This window comes from Cherax quadricarinatus, chromosome 70, assembly GCF_038502225.1.
Source record: "Cherax quadricarinatus isolate ZL_2023a chromosome 70, ASM3850222v1, whole genome shotgun sequence".
NCBI classification, from domain to species: Eukaryota; Metazoa; Arthropoda; class Malacostraca; order Decapoda; family Parastacidae; genus Cherax; species Cherax quadricarinatus.
The window spans coordinates 20679477-20705302 of NC_091361.1; the positions used below are offsets into that span (position 1 = coordinate 20679477).

The 25826-nt window shown below is 37.8% G+C and overlaps 1 protein-coding gene across 4 annotated transcripts in view; it reads left to right on the forward strand.

The window, feature by feature from the left end:
• Window positions 1-25826, forward strand: part of Polr2G (DNA-directed RNA polymerase II subunit Rpb7) — a 118569-nt gene that overhangs the window by 18212 nt on the left and 74531 nt on the right. For all 4 annotated transcript variants that reach the window (XM_070099934.1, XM_070099936.1, XM_070099935.1 and 1 more), the window contains exon 2: window positions 12098-12207. In XM_070099934.1, the coding sequence (XP_069956035.1) occupies window positions 12098-12207 (110 nt within the window). The remainder of the gene's footprint in view (window positions 1-12097; window positions 12208-25826) is intronic.

The following is a 25826-nucleotide window of genomic DNA, read 5'->3' on the forward strand; positions in this document are numbered from 1 at the left end:
TTTGGAGCACTACGCATGTGAACGTAGATCTGCTTGGACAGTTTAAGGGTTAAAACAATTATTATTTTTATAAACTTTATTATACAATTTAACAAGCTAGCTTAATCTTTTGAGACATCATGACTTTTTGTTTAGAAAAGCAAAAAGGAAATTGTAAACTGACTGATTTCTTACATTAACCCATAACGGTCCAAACGTATATATACGTTCACTACCGTACTGCCCCAACTTTTTTGAGAAAAAATACATTGTTGTTTTTTAATAGGAAAAAAGAACATATGGTACCCAGGCATCCCAATTATTTTAATATGGTGCACAGTGAGTGCTCACACTCAGGCTTATCGTGGCAATGTTAAATGTAGGACACATAAAACGTATATATACGTTTGGGGCACTAGCGGTAAAAACGTATATATACATTTGGACCGTTTACGGGTTAATGTTAAGCCTTTCAGGGTCGAGAGGCCCTCTCCTAAACTCGTTCTCAGGGTCGATAATTTTTCTAAAAAAAAAAAAAAAAAAATATTTTTTCTTATGAAATGATGGAGAATCTTTTCCCAATCATAATGACTCCAAAAGTATGAAAGTTGATGGAAAACATACAGAATTATGCTCTCGCGAAGTTAGCGGTCTTGATGATGTTTATACATCGGTGATTTCGCCCACTTTGAGCCCTGTTTTCGGCCAATTTCAGTGTACTAGTCGACAAAAATCATATCTATTTCGCTAGAATTCCATTTTTTCTATCGAATGAGTACAGGAAACCACCCATTTACCGATTCAACTATCCAATAAAGTGGCCAGAAATTGGCAATTTTGCCAATTTCACAAATTTCAGAAGATGCCAAATTCCAAATAGGGTCCAGAATAAGCAAGAAAGACATTCCTGGCACTAAAATAACATTTTCTCTGTTCATTACTTCTTACTTCTGCAATGGAAATGTTGCCCTTACTGCTTCCCTCCTCTTCTGAAGATATTTCCTCAGCCACTTCTTGCTGATCCTTGTGCAGGTCTTGACGTTCTTCTGTGGTGAGCTCATTCTTGTTATCTTTCACCAACTCCTCTACATCCTCATCATCCATTTGCAAACCCATGGACTGTCCCAGAGAAACAATATCCTTCACTACAGGCTCTGCCTCAAAGCCTTCAAAATCTCTGACTGACACAGCCTGGCCACAACTTCTTCCAGGCAGAGTTCATTGTCCTGAAAGAAACTTTTCCCCAGACTTTGCCTATTATTCTTAAACACTGGAGGTCAGTTTCATCACAATTAAAAACTTCTTGAGGAATAAATCCCACAATGTCTACATAGGTTTTAAATTCCTTTACAAACTTTTCATTCTCATCTCTGTTAACACTGGCAGCCTCCTCATGCCTTTTATTTATTTATTTATTTATTAATTTGAACATGATACAGAGAAGTACAAAAGAATACAGTTAAATGCAGCATGCCAAAGCCACTTGAATGCATAGCATTACGGGCAGGCTTAAAATTAACTTAAGATTAACTAAGCAATGATATATTCAGTGGTACAAAAATTATTGTGAAACAGATAACAATTTAGTACAAATGAGTATTACAAAGACAGGTCATATGGTCATTTACTGTGTAATCAGTAGAATGGAGTATTCTGTTGGGTAATGAAGTTAAATAGTAACAAAGTTTGATTGGGTCACAGGTTGACATTTATGAGATAAAATAATGAGACATATATGAGATACAATTTATGAGATACAATTATTCAGTATTTATTTAGTTGTGGGTGAGTAAGTGATTTTTGAGAAGAGACTTGAATTTATAAACAGACAGTTTCTTTTATATTCACAGGTAATGAATTCCAGATTTTAGGGCCTTATATGTGCATTGAGTTTTTGCATAGCGTGCAATGGACACGAGGAACATCAATGAGTGATCTGTGTCTTGTGTTATGGTCATGTGTTCTGTTGAGGTTGGCAAGGAGATGTTTGAGGGGAGGGTTTATGTCAGAGTTAAGTGTTCTATGTATGTAGTAGGTGCAGTAATAAGTATGGATGTTTTGTATTGTGAGTAGGTTTAGAGTTTTGAATATTGGTGGAGTGTGCTGTCTGTAGTGGGAATTTGTTATGCCTTATTACACTATGACTCCTATTCATCTTTTTAAACCTATCACACCAGCCCCTACTTGCCTTAAATTCATCACTTTCAACACTGTTTCCTAGGATCTCTCTCCTAAGGCCACTATATAACTGCTTTGCTTTTTTACAAATTGTTTCAGAAATACTGTCACAAGTCAGTTGTTTTTCATTAATCTACACTAGCAAAAGTTTTTCCATTTCTTCAGTCATCTGTGACCTTTTTCACAGCAAGAATTTTCACTCATTTCACCACAACAGCCTCTTTTATTGATTCTTTATTTTTCAATATGGACGTTATGGTGGATTTCGCCATACAGTGGACCCTTGGTTTTCGTGAATTTTGGTCATCGGCAACTTTTTTCGTCAAAATATAGCCTTGGTTTTCGTGATTTCCCCTGGATTTCAGCGGTCATACGGTACGTGTCCCAGTGGCCCTGCGCACACACAGTATTCCACAGATGCATTCAAGAGTCAGTGTGGCATTGTTTTTTGGCGATTAAACATTACCCTGCGAGGTAATACAAAACATTTCGTAATAATACATTGTTTTTTGTGCTTGTTTATTATGTGAAACTGCTAAATAAGTCACCATGGGCCCAAAGAAAGCTGGTAGGGCCAGTTCTTTGACAAAGAAGGTGAGAAACACGATAGAATTCAAGAAAGAACACACCAGCCAGGGTACTTCCCAGCACATACACCAGCCAGGGTACTTCCCCACACACACCAACCAAGGTACTTCCCCACACACCAGACAGGGTACTTCCCCACACACCAGCCAGGGTACTTCCCCACAAACCATCAGGGTACTTCTCCACACACTAGCCAGGGCACTTCCCCACACACACCTGACAACCCTATGCCTGTTGTGACTCTAGACAGATATTTTATGTGACAAGGGTCTAGTGACTCTCAGGCTAGTCCTAGTGCCATTAAAAAAACAAAGAAGGGAAGTAACCCTGGATAAGGACTCAGTACCTAAAGACTTTATGGAAGGGGATTTCCCTTCCAAACAATAGTAACTTCTCCCTCTCCCCTCCTCCCATCTTCCATACACTAATAAGAGTCTTCAATACAGGTAAGTGTGATGTTATTATTGCTTTATATTGATTTGTCATTCTTTTCTGTATGTAAATATATATTTAATTTCTAAAAAAATTATTTTTGTTAATACTTTTGGGTGTCTGAAATGGATTAATTAGATTTACATTATTTCTTATGGGGAAAATGATTTTGGTTTTTGGCAGACTCTCTGGAACGGATTAATCACGAAACCCAAGGGTCCACTGTACTATACTGAGTGGCCAAGTCTGACACATGTATTCCACTTTCCCACTTCACAATGAGTTCATTTTTTCACTTTAATTGTTGTTCTCACTATTTTCCTTTTATGCTTGTTTGGATCACTTCTCTTTTATGGGGGCCATGATTACTTATTTTCAATGAAGATACTTAAAAAACACCACAGAATAACAATGAAATGCCAAAAAGTTTCAAGGAGCTTGTACGAACAATTCTTAATGAACAAAAGCTGACAAGAGACTGAGCGCGTGATGCTTTGTTTTCACTGGACTTTGCACAGACAGACCATTTTGTTTATTTATTTATTTTATTTATTTATTTATTTTATGTCTTTGCAAACAGTACATTGAGATTTTGTATTTGCAATAGTGGGTTGCAATGCAAAGAGAGCCTCTATTATGCCTAGGCATTATGGGCCAACTTAACATTATTGGCTTACAGTCTACTTAATACTAAGGAGTATATCATAGTTGTACAGTAGGATACTAATTATTTCATAGTTGTAAAGTAGAATATTAATTATAAATGAGTCAAAATTTGTATAATACAAAGATATATTTTTTTTTTTATTTATTATCACACCGGCCGATTCCCACCAAGGCAGGGTGGCCCGAAAAAGAAAAACTTTCACCATCATTCACTCCATCACTGTCTTGCCAGAAGGGTGCTTTACACTACAGTTTCTAAACTGCAACATTAACACCCCTCCTTCAGAGTGCAGGCACTGTACTTCCCATCTCCAGGACTCAAGTCCGGCCTGCCGGTTTCCCTGAATCCCTTCATAAATGTTACTTTGCTCACACTCCAACAGCACGTCAAGTATTAAAAACCATTTGTCTCCATTCACTCCTATCAAACACGCTCACGCATGCCTGCTGGAAGTCCAAGCCCCTCGCACACAAAACCTCCTTTACCCCCTCCCTCCAACCCTTCCTAGGCCGACCCCTACCCCGCCTTCCTTCCACTACAGACTGATACACTCTTGAAGTCATTCTGTTTCGCTCCATTCTCTCTACATGTCCGAAACACCTCAACAACCCTTCCTCAGCCCTCTGGACAACAGTTTTGGTAATCCCGCACCTCCTCCTAACTTCCAAACTACGAATTCTCTGCATTATATTCACACCACACATTGCCCTCAGACATGACATCTCCACTGCCTCCAGCCTTCTCCTCGCTGCAACATTCATCACCCACGCTTCACACCCATATAAGAGCGTTGGTAAAACTATACTCTCATACATTCCCCTCTTTGCCTCCAAGGACAAAGTTCTTTGTCTCCACAGACTCCTAAGTGCACCACTCACTCTTTTTCCCTCATCAATTCTATGATTCACCTCATCTTTCATAGACCCATCCGCTGACACGTCCACTCCCAAATATCTGAATACGTTCACCTCCTCCATACTCTCTCCCTCCAATCTGATATTCAATCTTTCATCACCTAATCTTTTTGTTATCCTCATAACCTTACTCTTTCCTGTATTCACCTAGTAGGTTGGTAGACAGCAACCACCCAGGGAAGTACTACCGTCCTGCCAGATGACTGTGAAACAAAAACCTGTAATTGTTTTGCATGATGGTAGGATTGCTGGTTTCTTTTTCTGTCTCATAAACACGCTAAGATAACAGGGATATCTTGCTACTCCTACTAACACTTTGGTCACACTTCACAGACACGCACATGCATATATATATATACATACATCTAGGTTTTTCTCCTTTTTCTAAATAGCTCTTGTTCTTTTTTATTTCTTCTATTGTCCATGGGGAAGTGGAAAAGAATCTTTCCTCCGTAAGCCATGCGTGTCGTATGAGGCGACTAAAATGCCGGGAGCAATGGGCTAGTAACCCCTTCTCCTGTATACAATTACTAAAAAAGAGAAGAAAGATATATTTATATTCTAAAATGCTTTTGTGAAAACAATGATTCAATTACAGTGGACCCTCGACCAGCGATGGCATCGATTAACGATAAATCTGACTAGCAATACATTTTATCGCAAAAATTTTGCCTCGATTAGCGCTAAAAAACTCGACCAACACTATTCGTTCCGTCTGAGACGCGTCCACTTCTGGCCAGTGTTTACAAGCCAGCCAGCCACCGCGGTCGCTTCCAAGCATACAATCGGAACATTTCATATTATCACAGCCTTTTTAGTGATTGCGCCTGCAAAATAAGTCACCATGGGCCCCAAGAAAGCTTCTAGTGCCAGCCCTACAGCAAAAAGGGTGAGAATTACTATGGATATGAAGAAAGAGATCATTGCTAAGTATGAAAGTGGAGTGCATGTCTCCGAGCTGGCCAGGCTGTACACAAAACCCCAATCAACCATCGCTGCTATTGTGGCCAAGAAAACGGCAATCAAGGAAGCTGTTCTTGCCAAAGGTGCAACTATGTTTTCGAAACTGAGATCGCAAGTGATAGAAGATGTTGAGAGACTGTTATTGGTATGGATAAACGAAAAACAGATAGCAGGAGATAGCATCTCTCAAGCGATCATATGTGAAAAGGCTAGGAAGTTGCATGACGATTTAATTAGAAAAATGCCAGCAACTAGTGGTGATGTGAGTGAATTTAAGGCCAGCAAAGGTTGCTTTGAGAGATGTAAGAATTGTAGTGGCATACATAGTGTGATAAGGCATGGTGAGGCTGCCAGTTTGGACCAAAAAGCAGCTGAAAAATATGTGCAGGAATTCAAGGAGTACATAGACAGTGAAGGACTGAAACCTGAACAAGTGTTTAATGGTGACACTGACAATGTTGTGAAACACTTTAGGAATGTCATAAAGGAACGGGAGGTACAGGCCTCTATGGGCAGATATGTTGTGCGACAGAGGTCCAGTGACTCTCAAGCTGGTCCTAGTGGCATTAAAAGAAGAAGGGAAGTAACCCCGAAAAAGGACTTGCCACCTCAAGTCCTAATGGAAGGGGATTCCCCTTCTAAACACTAAGACCATCAACACACTCCCCTCTTCCCATCCCATCAGTCATCACCAGATCTTCAATAAAGGTAAGTGTCATGTAACTGTGCATGTCTTCTTCAGTTTGTGTGTATTAAAATTAATATTTCATGTGTTAAATTTTTTTTTTTCAATACTTTTGGGTGTCTTGCACGGATTAATTTAATTTCCATTATTTCTTATGGGGAAAATTAACTTGACCAACGATTATTTTGACTAACGATGAGCTCTCAGGAACGGATTAATAGCGTTAGTCGAGGGTCCACTGTATATTCCTGTCAACAATGGATAAAAGGTTCAAAGTGATTGTTTCAGTTATGATGTGGGAGTACATACGTGAGTAAGTGTGTACTGAGTATTTAGCATTTAGTCTAAGGTGATTAAGTGGCTTTTGAGAAGAGTCTTAAATTGATTTTCAGACTGGGTTACTTTAATATCTTCTGGTAATGAATTCCATATTTTGGGGCCCTTTATGTGCATAGAATTTTTACACAGTGTGATATGGACACGATGTATATCAAAAAGAGATTTGTGTCTTGTGTTGTGGTCATGTGTCCTGTTTAGGTTTAGGTCGAACATCAGGGAAACGTCCGAATACCGAGTCAAATTTTTCTCAAAAAAGTTGGGTGAATATTGAGTTGTACGAATATGAGGACGTACAAATATCGAGGTTCTACTGTAATGTGTTATTTACTACATTAAGTTAGCTTGACACTTCTCAGATTGTAACCTTCCTAAATGATAAGAACTCGTATATTAATCTTGTACAGTGGTCCCCCGGTATATGATATTAATCCATTCCTGAGAGCTCATCGTATGCCAAAATTATCGAAAGGCGAATTAATTTTCCCCATTAGAAATAATGGAAATCAAATTAATCCGTGCAAGACACCCATAAGTATGAAAAAAAATTTTTACCACATGAAATATTAAGTTTAATGCACACAAACTGAAGAAAACATGCACAGTTTGTAGTACTCTACTAACAATAGAATACATGACACTTACCTTTAATGAAGATCTGGTGATGATTGATGGGATGGGAGGAGGGGAGAGTGTCAAACTTATTGTTTAGAAGGGGAATCCCCTTCCATTAGGACTTGAGGTAGCAAGTCCTTTTCTGGAGTTACTTCCCTTTTTCTTTTAATGCCACTAGGACCAGCTTGAGAGTCACTGGATTTCTGTCGCACAACATATCTGTCCATAGAGGCCTGTACCTCTCGTTCCTTTACGACTTTTCTAAAGTGGTTCACAACATTGTCATTGTAATAGTCACCAGCACAGCTTGCAATAGCTGTGTGAGGGTGATTGTCATCCATAAAGGCTTTCACCTTGTCCACATTGTACACATTTCTTTAATCTGTGAAGTAGACAACTTCCTCAATTTCTCTATCCCCTCCTCTGAAGCAGTTTCCTCAGGTCTGGCCTCTTGCTGTTGAAGATGATCTAGCAGCTCATCAGTGGTTAGTTCATCATTGTCCTCCTCCACCAACTCTTCCACATCCTCCCCACTAACCTCCAACCCCAAGGACTTCCCCAATGCCACAATGGTTTCCTCAACTGGCATACGATTCCCAGGGTTAGCCTCAAACCCTTCAAAATTTCTTTTGTCTACACATTGTGACCACAGTTTCTTCTAAGCAGAGTTCAAGGTCCTCTTAGTCACTCCCTCCCAAGCCTTACCTATAAGGTTCACACAATTGAGGATATTAAAGTGATCCTTCCAAAACTCTTTTAGTCATGCGAGTGTCTGTGGTCACTTCAAAGCACTTTTGAAACATAGCTTTTGTGTACAGTTTCTTGAAGTTGGAAATGACCTGCTGGTCCATGGGCTGCAGGAGAGGAGTGGTATTAGGAGGCAAAAACTTGACCTTAATGAAGCTCATGTCCCCAGAAAGTCGCTCTGCCAAGTCTGGAGGATGACCAGGGGCATTGTATAATACCAGGAGGCACTTAAGGTCTAATTTCTTTTCAATTAGGTAATTTTTCACATTGGGGCAAATGCATGATGTAACCAGTCATAGAAAAAGTTCCTAGTGACCCATGCCTTACTGTTTGCCCTCTACAGCACACACAAATTAGCCTTGAGGACATTCTTTTGCCTGAATGCTCTGGGAGTTTCTGAGTGATACACCAATAAAAGCTTCACTTTGCAATCACCACTAGCATTGGCACACATCAGAAGAGTAAGCCTGTCTTTCATAGGCTTATGTCCTGGGAGTGCCTTTTCCTCCTGAGTAATGTAGGTCCTGCTTGGCAATTTCTTTCAAAACAGGCCTGTTTCATCACAATTAAACACTTGTTCAGGTTTCAATTCTTCACTGTCTATGTAATCCTTGAATTCCTTCACATATTTTTCAGCTGCTTTTTAGTCTGAACTGGCAGCCTCACCTTGCCTAATCACACTATGTATGCCACTACGATTCTTAAATCTTTCAAACCAACCTTTGCTGGCCTTAAATTCACTCACATCACCACTAGTTGCAGGCATTTTTTCAATTAAATCCTCAGACAACTTCCTAGCCTTTTCACAAATGATCGCTTGAGAGATGCTATCTCCTGCTATCTGTTTTTTATTTATCCACACCAATAACAGTCTCTCAACATCTTCTAACACTTGCGGTCTCTGTTTCGAAAACAAAGTTGCACCTTTTCCAACAACAGCTTCCTTTATTGCCATTTTCCTGGCCACTATAGTAGCAATGGTTGATTGGGGTTTTGTATACAACCTGGCCAACTCCGACACATGCACTCCACTTTCGTACTTTGCAATTATCTCTTTCTTCATTTCAGTAGTCATTAGCACCCTTTTTCTCGAAGGGTTGGCACTAGAAGCTTTCTTGGGGCCCATGGTAACTTATTTTGCAGAAACAAGCACCAAAAACAGTGATAATATAGAATGTACCGAATGTATGCTTAGATGTGAGCACACTGGCTGGCTTGTAAACACTGGCATGCACGGGGCAGTTCAGGCCACACGTGGACACGTCTTGGACGAATCTCGTGTGGTGGGTTTTTTAACGAATGGCGAGGCAAAATTTTTGCATTAAAATGTATCGAATACCAGATTTAACGGATACCGATGCCATCGAATATCCTCCATATCTGACTCAACCTATGTAAAAATTCCAATAGTAGTTATTAGTTTATTTTAAGGCTGCCTTAAGTGTCGTACATAACCAGGGGCTTTTTGTAAAGTAATCGTATGTCAATAATGTCACTTTTTCTGAATCGGTTATAATTATATTTTATAGAAATAAAGTTTATCACTTATAATGATGTGAGGAAGAAAAAAGTTTGTTGGGTTGGGATGAAGAAATTTTGTTGGGTTGGGATGAAGAGAGTTTGTTGGGTAGGGATGAAGACAGTTTGTTGGGTTGGGATGAAGAGAGTTTGTTGGGTAGGGATGAAGACAGTTTGTTGGGTTGGGATGAAGAGAGTTTGTTGAGTTGGGATGAAGAGAGTTTGTTGGGTAGGGATGAAGAGAGTTTGTTGGGTAGGGATGAAGAGAGTTTGTTGGGTAGGGATGAAGAGAGTTTGTTGGGTTCGGATGGAGAGAGTTTGTTGGGTAGGGATGAAGAGAGTTTGTTGGATTGGGATGAAGAGAGTTTGTTGGGTAGGGATGAAGAGAGTTTGTTGGGTAGGGATGAAGAGAGTTTGTTGGGTAGGGATGAAGAGAGAGTGTTGGGTTGGGATGAAGAGAGTTTGTTGGGTAGGGATGAAGAGAGTTTGTTGGGTAGGGATGAAGAGAGAGTGTTGGGTAGGGATGAAGAGAGTTTGTTGGGTAGGGATGAAGAGAGAGTGTTGGGTTGGGATGAAGAGAGTTTGTTGGGTAGGGATGAAGAGAGTTTGTTGGGTGGCAAGAGTTTAATGGTGAGTGAGAGGAGAGGGAAATAATGCAACTTATTTTCTTTTTAGCACACTTCTGGACTTGATGTGACTGCTTGAAGAACATTACCACTTGTCAGGTCAAGCTGCTGTAGTACTCGAAAGTTTTAGGCTATGACTTGTTTATTACTACTTGACAAACTAGTATTTGGAAATTTTAACCCTTTCAGGGTTCATGCCATAGTTTTAGGGCTTTGAGTTGAGGGTCCAAACTGTAGATCTACGCCATGAGCTCAGCTCACTCTGATAAGCTGTGAGTGGTAAATTTGGGCCTAGATATGAGAGAATACATCTATGTGGTATGTGTGCACCACATAAAACAAATCCTGCAACACACAGTGCATAATGAGAGAAAAAAATTGAGATCGTAATTTTTGATTAGAACAGTGACTTTGCAGTGCTTTTTCGTATTTTTTTTTATAGTTGTATTTGCGATTTCTTGGTTTCATTTGATAGAACGGAAGATATATTACAGAAATAGAGATGATTTTGATTGGTTTTATTACTGGAAATGGCTTGAAACTGAGCTCAAATAGCGGAAATGTTAAATTTTTGCCGATGTTCAAGAGTAAACAAATGACCTCACACGTCTAATAGACGCCAGCTGGTGGGTCTGATATATGTTCATAAATGTGGTGATATTATTTATACAATTATTACAATATTGCATAACAGTAAATCTTCTATTTTTGGTTTGAATAAAAATTCATTTTGTGAATAAAAAATCAAAATGGAATTCATTCGTAAAGCCTGAAAATGTAACTAATGAACAGAAGGAATGTTAGTTTAGTGCCAGGAATGCCTGCATTGTTTATTCTGGACCCTGTTTTGAAATTAGAAGACGTATTTTGAACTTTGTGTTAAATTGACCAAATTACCAATTTCCAATCACTTTATTTTGTAGTTGAAACAGTTGACTTGGCGATTTCTTGTACTCAATCAATAGAATGGAAGTAATACTAGTGAAACAGCTAAGAATTTGGTCGACTGGAATAATGTAATTGGCCTAAAATGGGAGTCAAAGTCGGTAAAATCGCCGATGCGTAAATATCGCTGACACATCAAAATTCACGAGAGCATAATTTCGTCAGTTTTCCATCAAATTTTTTACTTTTTGTTTTATTACCTTCAGAAAAAGATTCTCTACCATTTCATAAGAAAAAATCATTTTTTTTTGTTTTTTAAATTCTTGGACCCTGGTGCACACTTTGAAATTTGGCCTCTGGACCCTGAAAGGGTTAATTTTGGCTTTTAACTCTTAAACTGTCCAAATGTAAATCTATGTTCACTCGCGTAGCCCTCCGAACGTAGATCTATGTTCGATTTTACATGCTTTCTTATGTAAAAACAGTTTAACCCGTAAACGGTCCAAACGTATATATACGTTTTTTCAACATTTGAAAGTATGTAAAAAAAGTAGATCTTCTTTTTGATTTTTTACATTTGAAAATGTGTAAAAAAAACTTTGATCTACTTTTTTTTTTTGTTATATTTGAAAATATGTAAAAAAACGTAGATCTACTTTTGTAGCACTACACATGTGAACGTAGATCTGCTTGGACTGTTTACGGGTTAAGGGTTGATTGTTTTTCAGGTAATTCTAAATTCCAGAGTACATTTCACATTTAAATTCCAAATTTGTAAATTTTTTCCATATAAACTAAGTGAAGTTGCATATATTGTCAGGATCCTGAATAATATACACTGTAACTGTAGATATTTATTATTCTATTGCTTTACTTTCAATTTTGTGTAAAGTAATTGTTTTGTAATTTTGTATTGTAGTGAATGAATAACTGTTTCTTCATCAGTAATTGTTATCTTCACCAGATTTCTCTTGAACATGAGATCTTGTTGCACCCCAGATACTTTGGTCCGCAGTTGATGGACACTGTGAGACAGATGCTCTTCACAGAGGTGGAAGGCACCTGTACTGGCAAGTAAGTATTAATATAGTAGAACGCCCTGTATCTGCAGATTCAGTTTCTGTGGTTTCAGTTATCCACGGTTTACCATGGCCCGATAATTACCCTTAATTTTGCTTGATAATGGTCACAGAGTACAACAGTAGTGATGATGGCAGTTCTTCAAAACCTAAAAGATGCCATGAAGTCCTTCCCATCAGTGAAAAAGTGATAATTCTCTACTTATTTTTGCATAATTTATCAATTAAATTTTTATCATAGGTATGCATGTAAACAAAAAACGAGTTGTATATAGGGTTTGCTACTATCCACGGTCTCGGGTATCCACAGTAGGTCTTGGAATGTATCCCCTGCAGATAAAGGGGGACTACTGTACTTAGCATTCTGTAGACTCCTCTTGTATTTTATTTATTTTTTTTTTAAATATTGCCAAGCTGCTGCTTTTAGGATTTAATTTCTTGAGGAGACCACTCCTGATAGTGTAGTATTGCATGTTTTTGTTCACTTATTCTGTTTTTGTTTGACCAAATATAAACCTGATTTCGCATGGTAATTGGAAACAGATCAACCTGGCTGTGATGGATATGTAGGACAGTATGACCCAGGGATGGGCTGCATTAGTAGGAAAACTCTCAGAACCCATGAAAGGTAGAGCACATACATATATATCAAAGGTAAAGCTAACACGTCAGAAACAACAGTGTCATTTCTTTCTCAGCTGAAGAGCTATTCCTATTATTCTTGTTTCTTATGTTCTTTTCTTCTCCTCCATTCCTACTTCTACTTTTTTGTTGTGTTTAATGTACTGTACCTGCTGAGATATGAGCGTTATTTTTCCAGTGTTTTTATGTACTGCACTACTTACTGCACTACTATTCACTGGTCCACCCCTACCTCACCTATGGTATTTGTGCCTTTGGTTCCACAACGACAAATCACCTAAAGCCAGTAATAACCCAACAAAAGGCTGCAGTGCGAATAATCACACAATCCACTGCTAGACATCCCCCCCCATCCTTTTTTTCAAGACCTAAACCTACTCACTGTGCAAAACATTCACTCTTACTTCTGTGCAACCTACCTTAACAAAACAGTCATTTCTAATATAAATCCCGACCTGAAGTGCTTTCTTGACAATTGTAATAGGACCCTTAGACATAATACTAGACATAATACTAGACCCTTAGACATAATAATGTCGGGCTAAATCCTTTCAAAAACTCCATGTACATAAAATGGCCCAAAATCAGGAACACACTACCAGAAATCTCCAGAACCAGTGGCTCAGCTAGCATTTTTAAAATTACAGTTAGAAAACACCTTTTTTTTTCCTTAACCTATCCCAGCCCATCATAAATATGTATGTCAAAGCAATACGTGCATTTGCTCAGTATCCTGAACAGGCAAAATATTATAATCAATATATACTTACTCTCAGTATCTGTAATCCTCCTAAATGTTAATCATTCCATTGTGTCCACCTTAGGTTAATAATCAAAACTGTAATTATACTCAACCAAACTTATTAAAGCCATATAGCATGATCTACTAGAACATTCAGTTCTCACATAATAACCATATATACAATTACTGCACTGTTATTGCCTGATTAATCTTAAGTTAGCCATAAATTTGCCCAAAATGCTCTGCATATAAAGGGGCTTTTGGCATGTACATCCAATAAGTAAGTTAGTAAGTTATTCAGGTTAACACAAGTACAGTTACATAGATTATCATACATAGCAGCATATGTGTTAAGAACCTAGGATAACCCAAAAAAGTCAGACAGTGACTTATTTTTATTGTACAAACATGTAAAATACTAAAATCAGATTATTATTATTATTATTATTATTATTATTATTATTATTATTAGGTTAGTAGACAGCAACCACCCAGGGAGGTACTACCGTCCTGCCAAGTGAGTGTAAAACGAAAGCCTGTAATTGTTTTACATGATGGTAGGATTGCTGGTGTCTTTTGTCTGTCTCATAAATATGCAAGATTACAGGCATGTCTTGCTACTTCTACTTACACTTAGGTCACACTACACATACATGTACAAGTTTATTTATACACACTCATCTGAGTTTTCTTTGATTTTCTCTTAATAGTTCTTGGTCTTATTACTTTTCCTTTTTATATCCATGGGGAAGTGGAATAAGAATCTTTCCTCCGTAAGCCATGCGTGTTGTAAAAGTCAACTAAAATGCCGGGAACAATGGGCTAGTAACCCCTTTTCCTGTAAAGATTACTAAAAAGAATAAGAAGAAGAAAATTGTCAAAGTGGGAAGTTTGAATGTGCGTGGATGTTGTGCAAATGATAAGAAAGAGATGATTGTGGATGTTATGAATGAATAGAAGCTGGATGTCCTGGCTTTAAGTGAAACAAAGCTGAAGGGGGTGGGAGAGTTTCAATGGAGAGGAATAAATGGGATTAGGTCAGGGGTTTCAAATAGAGTTAGATTTAAAGAAGGAGTAGCAATAATGTTGAAGGATAAGCTATGGCAGGAAAAGAGGGACTACAAATGTATAAATTCAAGGATTATGTGGAGTAAAATAAAGATTGAATGTGAAAAGTGGGTTATAGTAAGCATGTATGCACCTGGAGAAGAGATAAGTGTAGAGGAGAGAGAGAGATTTTGGGAAATGTTGAGTGAATGCATGGGGAGTTTTGAATCAAGTGTGAGAGTAATGGTAGTTGGGGATTTCAATGCTAAAGTCGGTAAAAATGTTATGGAGGGAGTAGTAGGTAAATTTGGGGTGCCAGGGGTAAATGTAAATGGGGAGCCTTTAATTGAGCTATGTGTAGAAAGAGATTTGGTAATAAGTAATACATATTTTATGAAAAAGAGGATAAATTAATATACAAGGTATGATGTAGCATGTAATGAAAGTAGTTGTTAGACTATGTATTGGTGGATAAAAGGTTGATGGGTAGGCTCCAGGATGTACATGTTTATAGAGGGGCAACTGAAATATTGGATTATTATTTAGTTATAGCTACAGTTAGAGTAAGAGGTAGATGGGAAAAGAGGAAGGTGGCAACAACAAGTAAGAGGGAGGAGGAAGTTCGGGTGAGATATAAGCGACTATTGGCAGAAAGGTGGGCTAGTGCAAAGATGAGTAGTGGGGGGTTGAAGAGGGTTGGAATAGTTTTAAAAATGCAGTATTAGAATGTGGGGCAGACGTTTGTGGTTATAGGAGGGTGAGGGCAAGAGGAAAGAGGAGTGATTGGTGGAATGATGAAGTAAGGGGTGTGATAAAAGAGAAAAAGGTAGCTTATGAGAGGTTTTTACAAAGCAGAAGTGTTATAAGAAGAGCAGAGTATATATGGAGAGTAAAAGAGAGTGGTGAGAGAGTGCAAAAGGAGAGCAGATGATAGAGTGGGAGAGGCACTGTCAAGAAATTTTAATGAAAATAAGAAAAAATTTTGGAGTGAGTTAACCCTTTCAGGGTCCAAGGCCCAAATCTGGAGTCACGCACCAGTGTCCAGGAATTTTCAAAAAAAAAATTTGTTATTTTTTCTTATGAAATCGTAGAGAATCTTTTTGTGAAGGTAATAAAACAAAAAGTACGAAATTTGGTGGAAAATTGACGAAATTATGCTCTCGCGAATTTTGATGTGTCAGCGATATTTACGAATCGGCGATTTTGCCGACTTTGACTCCCATTTTAGGCCAATTACATTATTCCAATCAACCAAATTCTTAGCTATTTCACTAGTATTACTTCTATTCTATCGATTGAGCACAAGAAATCGCCAAGTCAACTGATTCAACTACAAAATAAAGTGATCGGAAATTGTTAATTTGGCCAATTTAACACAAAGTTCAAAATATTCCAATTTCAAAATAGGGTCCAGAATGAACAATGTAGGCATTCCTGGCACTAAACTAACATTTCCTCTGTTCATTAGTTATGTTTTGAGGCTTTACAAATAAATTCCATTTTGATTTTTTATTCACATAATGAATTTTTATTCACACCAAAAAATAGAAGATTTACTGTTATGCAATACTGTAATAATTGTATAAATATCATCACCATATTTGTGAATGTATATTAGACCCACCAGCTGACGTGTATTAGACGTATGAGGTCGTTTGTTTACTCTTGAATATCGGCAAAAATTTAACATTTCTGCTACTTTGAGCTCAGTTTCAAGCCATTTCCATTGCTAAAACCAATCAAAATCATCTCAATTTCTGTAATATGTCTTCCATTCTATCAAATGAGACCAAGAAATCGCAAATACAACTATAAAAAACAAAGTTGCTATTTTAATCGAAAAATCATGATTTCATTTTTTTTCTCTCATTATACACAGTGTGCTGCAGGATCTGTTTTATGTGGTGCACACATACCACATAGATGTATTCTCTCATATCTAGGCCCAAATGTACCACTCTCAGTTTATCAGAGTGAGCTGAGCTCATGGCGTAGATCTACGGTTTGGACCCTGAACATAAAGCCGTAGATCTACGGGACGGACCCTGAAAGGGTTAAACAAGTTAAGAAAGCCTAGGGAAAGTATGGATTTGTCAGCTAAAAACAGAGTAGGGGAGTTAGTAGATGGGAAGAGGGAGGTATTAGGTAGATGGCGAGAATATTTTGAGGAACTTTTAAATGTTGAGGAAGAAAGGGAGGCGGTAATTTCATGCACTGGCCAGGGAGGTATACCATCTTTTAGGAGTGAAGAAGAGCAGATTGTAAGTGTGGGGGAGGTACGTGAGGCATTACATAGAATGAAAGGGGTTAAAGCAGCTGTAACTGATGGGATCATGACAGAAATGTTAAAAGCAGGGGGGGATATAGTGTTGGAGTGGTTGATATTTTTGTTTAATGAATGTATGAAAGAGGGGAAGGTACCTAGGGATTGGCGGAGAGCATGTATAGTCCCTTTATATAAAGGGAAAGGGGACAAAAGAGATTGTAAAAATTATAGATGAATAAGTTTACTGAGTATACCAGGAAAAGTATACGGTAGGGTTATAATTGAAAGAATTAGAGGTAAGACAGAATGAAGGATTGGGGATGAGCAGGGAGGTTTCAGAGTGGGTAGGGGATGTGTAGATCAAGTGTTTACATTGAAGCATATATGTGAACAGTATTTAGATTAAGGTAGGGAAGTTTTTATTGCATTTATGGATTTATAAAAGGCATATGATAGAGTGGATAGAGGAGCAATGTGGCAGATGTTGCAAGTATATGGAATAGGTGGTAAGTTACTAAATGCTGTAAAGAGTTTTTATGAGGATAGTGAGGCTCAGGTTAGGGTGTGTAGAAGAGAGGGAGAATACTTCCCGGTAAAAGTAGGTCTTAGACAGGGATGTGTAATGTCACCATGGTTGTTTAATATATTTATAGATGGGGTTGTAAAGGAAGTAAATGCTAGGGTGTTCGAGAGAGGGGTGGGATTAAATTATGGGGAATCAAATTCAAAATGGGAATTGACACAGTTACTTTTTGCTGATGATACTGTGCTTATGGGAGATTCTAAAGAAAAATTGCAAAGGTTAGTGGATGAGTTTGGGAATGTGTGTAAAGGTAGAAAGTTGAAAGTGAACATAGAAAAGAATAAGGTGATGAGGGTATCAAATGACTTAGATAAAGAAAAATTGGATATCAAATTGGGGAGGAGGAATATGGAAGAAGTGAATGTTTTCAGATACTTGGGAGTTGATGTGTCGGCAGATGGATTTATGAAGGATGAGGTTAATCATAGAATTGATGAGGGAAAAAAGGTGAGTGGTGCGTTGAGGTATATGTGGAGTCAAAAAACATTATCTATGGAGGCAAAGAAGGGAATGTATGAAAGTATAATAGTACCAACACTCTTATATGGATGTGAAGCTTGGGTGGTAAATGCAACAGCGAGGAGACGGTTGGAGGCAGTGGAGATGTCCTGTCTAAGGGCAATGTGTGGTGTAAATATTATGCAGAAAATTCGGAGTGTGGAAATTAGGAAAAGGTGTGGAGTTAATAAAAGCATTAGTCAGAGGGCAGAAGAGGGGTTGTTGAGGTGGTTTGGTCATTTAGAGAGAATGGATCAAAGTAGAATGACATGGAAAGCATATAAATCTATAGGGGAAGGAAGGCGGGGTAGGGGTCGTCCTCGAAAGGGTTGGAGAGAGGGGGTAAAGGAGGTTTTGTGGGCAAGGGGCTTGGACTTTCAGCAAGCGTGCGTGAGCGTGTTACATAGGAGTGAATGGAAACGAATGGTACTTGGGACCTGACGATCTGTTGGAGTGTGAGCAGGGTAATATTTAGTGAAGGGATTCAGGGAAACCGGTTATTTTCATATAGTCGGACTTGAGTCCTGGAAATGGGAAGTACATTGCCTGCACTTTAAAGGAGGGGTTTGGGATATTGGCAGTTTGGAGGGATATGTTGTGTATCTTTATACGTAGTGTATATGCTTCTTAACTGTTGTATTCTGAGCACCTCTGCAAAAACAGTGATAATTTGTGAGTGTGGTGAAAGTGTTGAATGATGATGAAAGTATTTTCTTTTTGGGGATTTTCTTTCTTTTTTGGGTCACCCTGCCTCGGTGGGAGACGGCCGACTTGTAGAAAAAAAAAATTATTATTATTATTATTATTATTATTATTATTATTATTATTATTAACTAACATGTGGCAAGCAAACAATACACAAGGTGGAATTCTTTAAGAAAGGTTTGCTGTACTACACAGTGATTACATCCACATACGTTACTATGACAGGGGCTCTGTAAGGTATATTTTTTGACATTCCCTTTTTGTGTAGTACATGGTTTTAATCATAAATTCATAAACTAACCCTAATTTACCTATTCCTTTACATTTATTTAATAAATAACCTCTTAATTGTCAGCAGTTAATTTAATATCTTTATTATGCACCCCATATCCATCTTGTGAGTGGTAGTCAAAGGTTTACAGAGGTACATAATGGGTCCAGGGACTGGACCCCAAAGTTTTGATAGCTGAACAAGTTACAAAGGTAATGAACTCCAGGTAGATCTGGTCACAATCATGACCAAGTTACAAGGTAATGAACTCCAGACAGATCTGGTCACAATCATGACTAAGTTACAAACTGTCAGCAGTCTCCATATTGACAGTCCCATCTGTGTTGCCATTCTTGAAAAAAATGGCAGAGAATCTTTTTCTGAAGGTAATAACACCAAGTATGCAAAGCCTGATTAATATTTACAGAATTACATATGTGTGAATTCTTTAGCTTGAACTGTCAGTTCTTTAGCTTAAACTGTATAAACTGACCCAGTTCCCAGCTATTTTGCTAGTATTCCTTCCAAACTATCCATTGGCCATAAAATAATTGCCCATTCAACTATTAAACTACTATTATGTACTCAGAAATTAGTAACTTGGCCATTTTTTGACTTCAACAAACTCCAGTTTAAAAAAAAAGTCCAAAACAAAAAACTACAGTCCAGCCACTGAATCAGTTTTCTCTCTCTATTAACCCTTAAACTGTCCAAACGTAGATCTGTGTTCGTTCGCATAATGCTCCGAACATAGATCTACGTTTTTTTTACATTCTTATGGAGAAAATCAAGGTCGGAGCGCTACGTGTGCAAACGTAGATCTACATTTGGACAGTTTAAGGGTTAATCATGTCCCCTGGCCATTTTGAATCCATTATTACTTGCCATAACCATAAACCATAACCAAAAATGATTTGTCATGGTGTAGTCTATCTCAGTAATTGCAGCCTACCTTGTAGGAACCCATTAAATAATTAGAAGAGCTAGGGGGGCCATCACTCTTCTGAGGAATATCACTCAAAATCTTCCATTTGTCATCAGTTTTACACCTATTTCAGGCCACTTCCAGTCTTAAACTGACCAGAGTCTTCTCCATATACGTATATTGGAACCAAGAGATAGTCAATAAAAGCATGAAAACCACCCTAGAAAACTCCCTAAATTGTTATTTGAATGCTATCACGCACATGCTGCATAGACCCATTCTCTCGTGTCTAGGCCAAATTTTGCTTCCCACAACGAATTTGAGGATGCTGTGAATTGTGTGTGTATCTATGGCACCATCACTGGTCCCATTGACATAGATCTACATGACTAATGTTGAAGGGTTAATGCTTACTGTACATGGCAGTATGTGGTTGATGGCGCCCTTGTGGCCAGCATGTACCATAGCTCTCAATTATTCGTTTCCTGCAGATAATTTTTATATCCATTCCAAGTTTTCTAGTGGAAACACTTGAGAACTTGGAATGGAATTTTGAGGAACAAGCATCTAGTGTATCAGATACATAGCATGAAAGGCATTGGATACCACAGCAGAATTTGAATGCTTCTTTTTATATGAGAATATACAGTGTTTGGATTCTATATTTTGCTTTTAACCCATAAACGGTCCAAACGTATATATACGTTTTTTCAACATTTGAAAGTATTTAAAAAAAGTAGATCTTCTTTTTGTTTTTTTACATTTGAAAATGTGTAAAAAACTTTGATCTACTTTTTTTTTTGTTATATTTGAAAATATGTAAAAAAAAAACGTAGATCTACTTTTGTAGCACTACACATGGGAACGTAGATCTACTTGGACCGTTTATGGGTTAAATCTGTCGACTTTGATCAACATTGTATATAGCTGTAGTGTAATTTTATAACCAAAATCCAGTAGGGATACAAGTAAGTGTATCACTAAAAGTTTTGAAATAAAAGGGGTATGTAGTGTAGTTACTCATGGTGTCCCATCTCTGTTATAAATTAAAAAGTTCTTACAATTACCCATTTTGGCACACATTACTTCTTCTTTTATTTCATACCAGACATTAACCACTCCCTCCCGTGCTGCTTTTTATCTATATTAATTGACTAATGGCCTCTTGTTCTTTTCCCAGTTAACTCTTTGAGGGTTTTGGCCGTACTAGTACGGCTTACGACCCAGGTTTTTTGACGTACTAGTACGCCTAAATTCTAGTGCCCTCAAATCTAGTGGGAGAAAGCTGGTAGGCCTACATATGAAAGAATGTGTCTATGTGGTCAGTGTGCACAGTATAAAAAAAATCCTGCAGCACACAGTGCATAATGAGAAAAAAAAAACTTTGACCGTTTTTTTGGAATAAAACATCGACTTTGCACTGTATTTTCGTATGGTATTTATTGGTGTATTCTAGTTTTCTTGGTCTCATTTTATAGAATGGAAGACATATTACAGAAATTGAGATGATTTTGACTGGTTTTACAATGAAAAGTACCTTGAAATTGAGCTCAAATTAGCAGAAATGTTCGATTTTTTCCAAAGTTCAAAAGTAAACAAATCATGCCAAGCGTCCAATACACGTCAACTGGTGAGTCTAATATTCTTTCACAAGTGCGCCAATATTATTTATACCATTTTTTACACTAATGCAGTAGTCTGCACAACAGTAAATCTTCTATTTTTTGTGAGAGTAAAAATTCAAAGTGGAAAGCAAAAGAATGTAAGAGAGGCCTTGAGATGTGACTAATGAGCAGAGGAAATGTCATTTTAGTGCCAGGAATGTCTTTCTTGTTTATTCTGGACCCTATTCGGAAATTGGCATCTTTTGAAATTTGTGTGAAATTGGCAAAATTGCTAAATTCTGACCACTGTACTGGATAGTTGAAATTGGTAAATGGGTGGTTTCTTGCACTCATTCGATAGAAAAAATGGAGTTCTAGCGAAATATTCATGTTTTTTGTCGACTAGTACAGTGGAATTGGCCGAAAATAGGGCTTAAAGTGGGCAAAATCGCCGATGCGTAAACATCGCTGAGACCGCTAACTTTGCGAGAGCATAATTCCGTAAGTTTTCCACCAAATTTCATACTTTTGGTGTCATTATGATCGAGAAAAGATTCTCTATCTTTTCATAAGTTTTTTTTTTTTTTTTTTAAATTTGGCCGACCCTGAGAACAAGTCTCGGAGAGGGTCTGTTGACCCTCAAAGGGTTAAGAGTCCCTAATAAACAAATGTAGGCATTCCAGGCTCTAAAACAACATTTCCTTTGTTCATGAATCACATCTCCAGGCCGCTCCTATATTACTCTTGCCTTCCATTTTAAATTCTTTTTCACACAAAAATCGAAGATTTACTATCGTAAGGGGTTCTTGAATGGAGATTTCGTAGGATAAGGTAGACACACTTGTAGGATGGTAGGTGTATTGTCAGACTGAGATGAGAGATGGAGCCCGGTGCCAAGCCTGTTCACGTTCTGTAGGTCTGCCGCCGAGTGAGACCGGGACAGAGGAATGGGACTCCTCGTGAGCAACCCGTGACGTCACACCAAGCCACAGGCCTACGAGGGATCTCGTGTCTAAAGCACAGGGATGATACTAATATGCTATGCTATATAATACTGGGAATACAGGGATCAGCAACTATGCTGACAGCTCGGTCATGTTACGTATGTCGTCCCGACATACACTACTATCTATAGGCTGAACAGGCAGGCGGATCTGGGCTGATTCTATACAATAACAAATTCATATATATCTTAGAACTAATGGATGGTATCATAATGGATATTACATAGTGGGTGTTAACATAATGCATTACAAACTATAAGAACAATTCATTATACAATATGGATGGAATTGATCGATCGATCTGTATTCATGCACTCTACGGATTCTGAGGAAGAATAATTATATACAAAGAAGTGTTTAACAGAAAGGCAGATTCGGTGCACGCAAATCTAGACTGTTAATTCTCAGAATACGGAGGGAACGTGAACACGAAAAATTTCTGACAAACTGATCAGCTAATAATAAAACACACAGTTGACAAATTCATTCATCTCGGACATCTAATTATGCAGGCTGTTTACACTTAAACCCAATTCTGCGAGGGTGAGGTTTACGTATGCAGAATGGTTATCATCTCTGGGAGGATCGAATTCCTCTGCAATGGCTAACACATGCCTTGACTGAGAGAGAGCTGAACGAGTATTTACAAAAGATACAACTACAATCACTAGTGACTGTGGAATTACTAATTCATCTGCTAGGAGTACTCAACTCGACTATTCGATACAGTAATTCTTGGCTCATTACAAAGTCACTAATGGATGCTGGTGGCTTCACAGTAAGAATAAGATCTTCCTGGAGCAGGAATCGAATCACACCAGAACACAAGGGATCTAGTCTTTGTGCAGTTTTGACATCCTCGACAGTAAATGGAGGATCTGCAGTAACTACACTAACGTGTCGCGATAAAGCATCTGCGACTACATTTGACTTGCCAGGTAAATTTTCAAAAGTGGGATTGAACTCTTGGATAGTCAAGGTCCATCTGGCTAACCTTCCAGTAGGCTGTTTGTTCTGGAATAAAGGTATCAGTTCTTCCTTACTGGAGGAAAGAACAAACTCGGTGGAGTGGATGACTCCCCCCGGTTGAAAAAATTAATGCTATAACACGCAATATGAGCAAGGGAGAACGAATCTACTATCTCAACTGCAAGCACAGGAGAAAAGAAATGAACACGGTGAACAATGCTGATATTCAATCTGAGTCGCACACAGTGACACGAGGTATCAGCTATAAAGAAACTACACTTACGTTAATATGTGAAAGTTACTCGAGAAATAACTTCTTACAATGCACTGATTACTGTCAACTAGGATGGGATCACCATCTGGAACATTAGGAACAACAACAGACACTCTAGTGAGAACACTAGCTGTAACAGAGACGTCTTTCTGCAGACAGCATGTCACATCAACAAGAGATGGCATTACTAGTTGCAAGTAATCGTTTTCTGACAAGGCATCCCCTGTGGAGAAACTACTACTCGAACTAGCAGTCATTGCAGGGATAGGCTGTGCACTCAAGGCAGTCTGAGTGTCCTCGGACACTTGAGGCAACGGAACACTATCCTGCAAGTCTGAAGGTATAGGTGGAACACAGACGGGAATGACAGAATTACTAGTGCCTGACCGCTCGGCTACGTTAATAAGTAATTCACGGATCTATAGGAACTTAATCTGAACTTCACATTTCGCAGCACTTTAACAAATCTCAGATACAAGCTGTGAGAACAAACACATTGCTCAAGGGCTAGGTATTGTCTTTCAGTCAGTAAGGGAATGTTGGTACTGTGGACTGATTCATATTGACTTTGACTGGAATGATACACTAAGTGAACGTTCAAAAGTGACTGGGACATCTTCTCAGTGAAAATACTGAAGGGCATAAGTCAAGAAAAATGGAGAGAATGACACAGTAAGCTTAAATGGAAAAAAAAATGCTTAACTATTCTGCATAAGTAATTAAAAATTGACAAGTTACACAGTAAGCAAAGAACTCACACAAGAATAATATGCAACTTAACAAACACTGAAAATCAAGAGAACTTGTACTTTGCTCAAATCTAATATGCTCAACTTTTACTTTAAATTGAATAAATGGCACAGTGAGTTGTCTTTACTTTCAATGCAACAAGGAAAATACACAATAAAATAATAGAATGGACTCAATAAACTTGTGCAAAAATTAAAACAAACACACAATTCACTGAAATAAAAATTAAAATGACAGACAGAATAAAATACTATGCACAGAACAGAGCATAAGAAACTGCACTGTAATAAACTGTATTGCACAACACTGCATAAAATTTCCTGCAAGAAAAACTTTAATAGCAACACAATATTTGCACAAGAATTATTGCAAAATGAGTCTATGTGCAATAATAAAAATTATAACACACAAGAAAAGAAATATATCAAGGAATGAACACTTTAACTCTTAACTGCACTTAAACAACAAGCAAAAGAACAATTTACTTTAGAAGGAGAATTTAAAAATTGCACTAAGAGTGAATTTGTTCAATAAAACATGAAAAAAATAATAGGTGCAAAAAATACATAACAAAACAGAGGGTTGAACACTTACAGTGATGCAGAACACATCAACATACACACAATACTAGAATTTTCTTGCAATGAAACTTGATGTTTTAAAAAATTTTGTAAACAGATTTCTTGCTGGAGCTTTAAAAATGGCACTATTGTCTGTGGAAATAAGACAAATTAAACACTGGCTGAATAAAGGAATATGAACACAAGAATGTTCAACACACAGGGAACAAAAATAGAATTACACAAATGCTGGGAAGAAAAAAAAATAACAGACAACACTGAGTTGTGATGCAGAATATGAGGTGAAAAATTTACTGAGTTAATTCACTGGAATTCTGAAGTTTAAACACAAGTTCTATACTGCTCATATGTTGCACACACAACAAAGGAAACACTAAGTACTTACTTCAAGTGTGTATAAAAAGAAACACAACACAACAGATATAAAATAATACACGAAAATTAACACTGAATTAAGGAGATTAAAAGAAATTAATGCAATCAGTACATGATAAACACTGAGTCTGATCAAGAGTCACTGAGTGTCACTAAGAGAAAAATTCACTGGGAACACAAAAGAAATGTCTCAACACTCGCAAATGTCTCTAAAAAAAAAAATATTATCGCTGTAACACTTGAAAAAAATGAGATTGATGGATTGTTTATATCGTCTTGCTGCTGTCCTCTGCACAGATGATCGTAGAATTGCGCTTAAATCGGCGAGAGACAACACACAGGAGGCTTTATAAAGATGGCGCGAACACACTCTAGCTC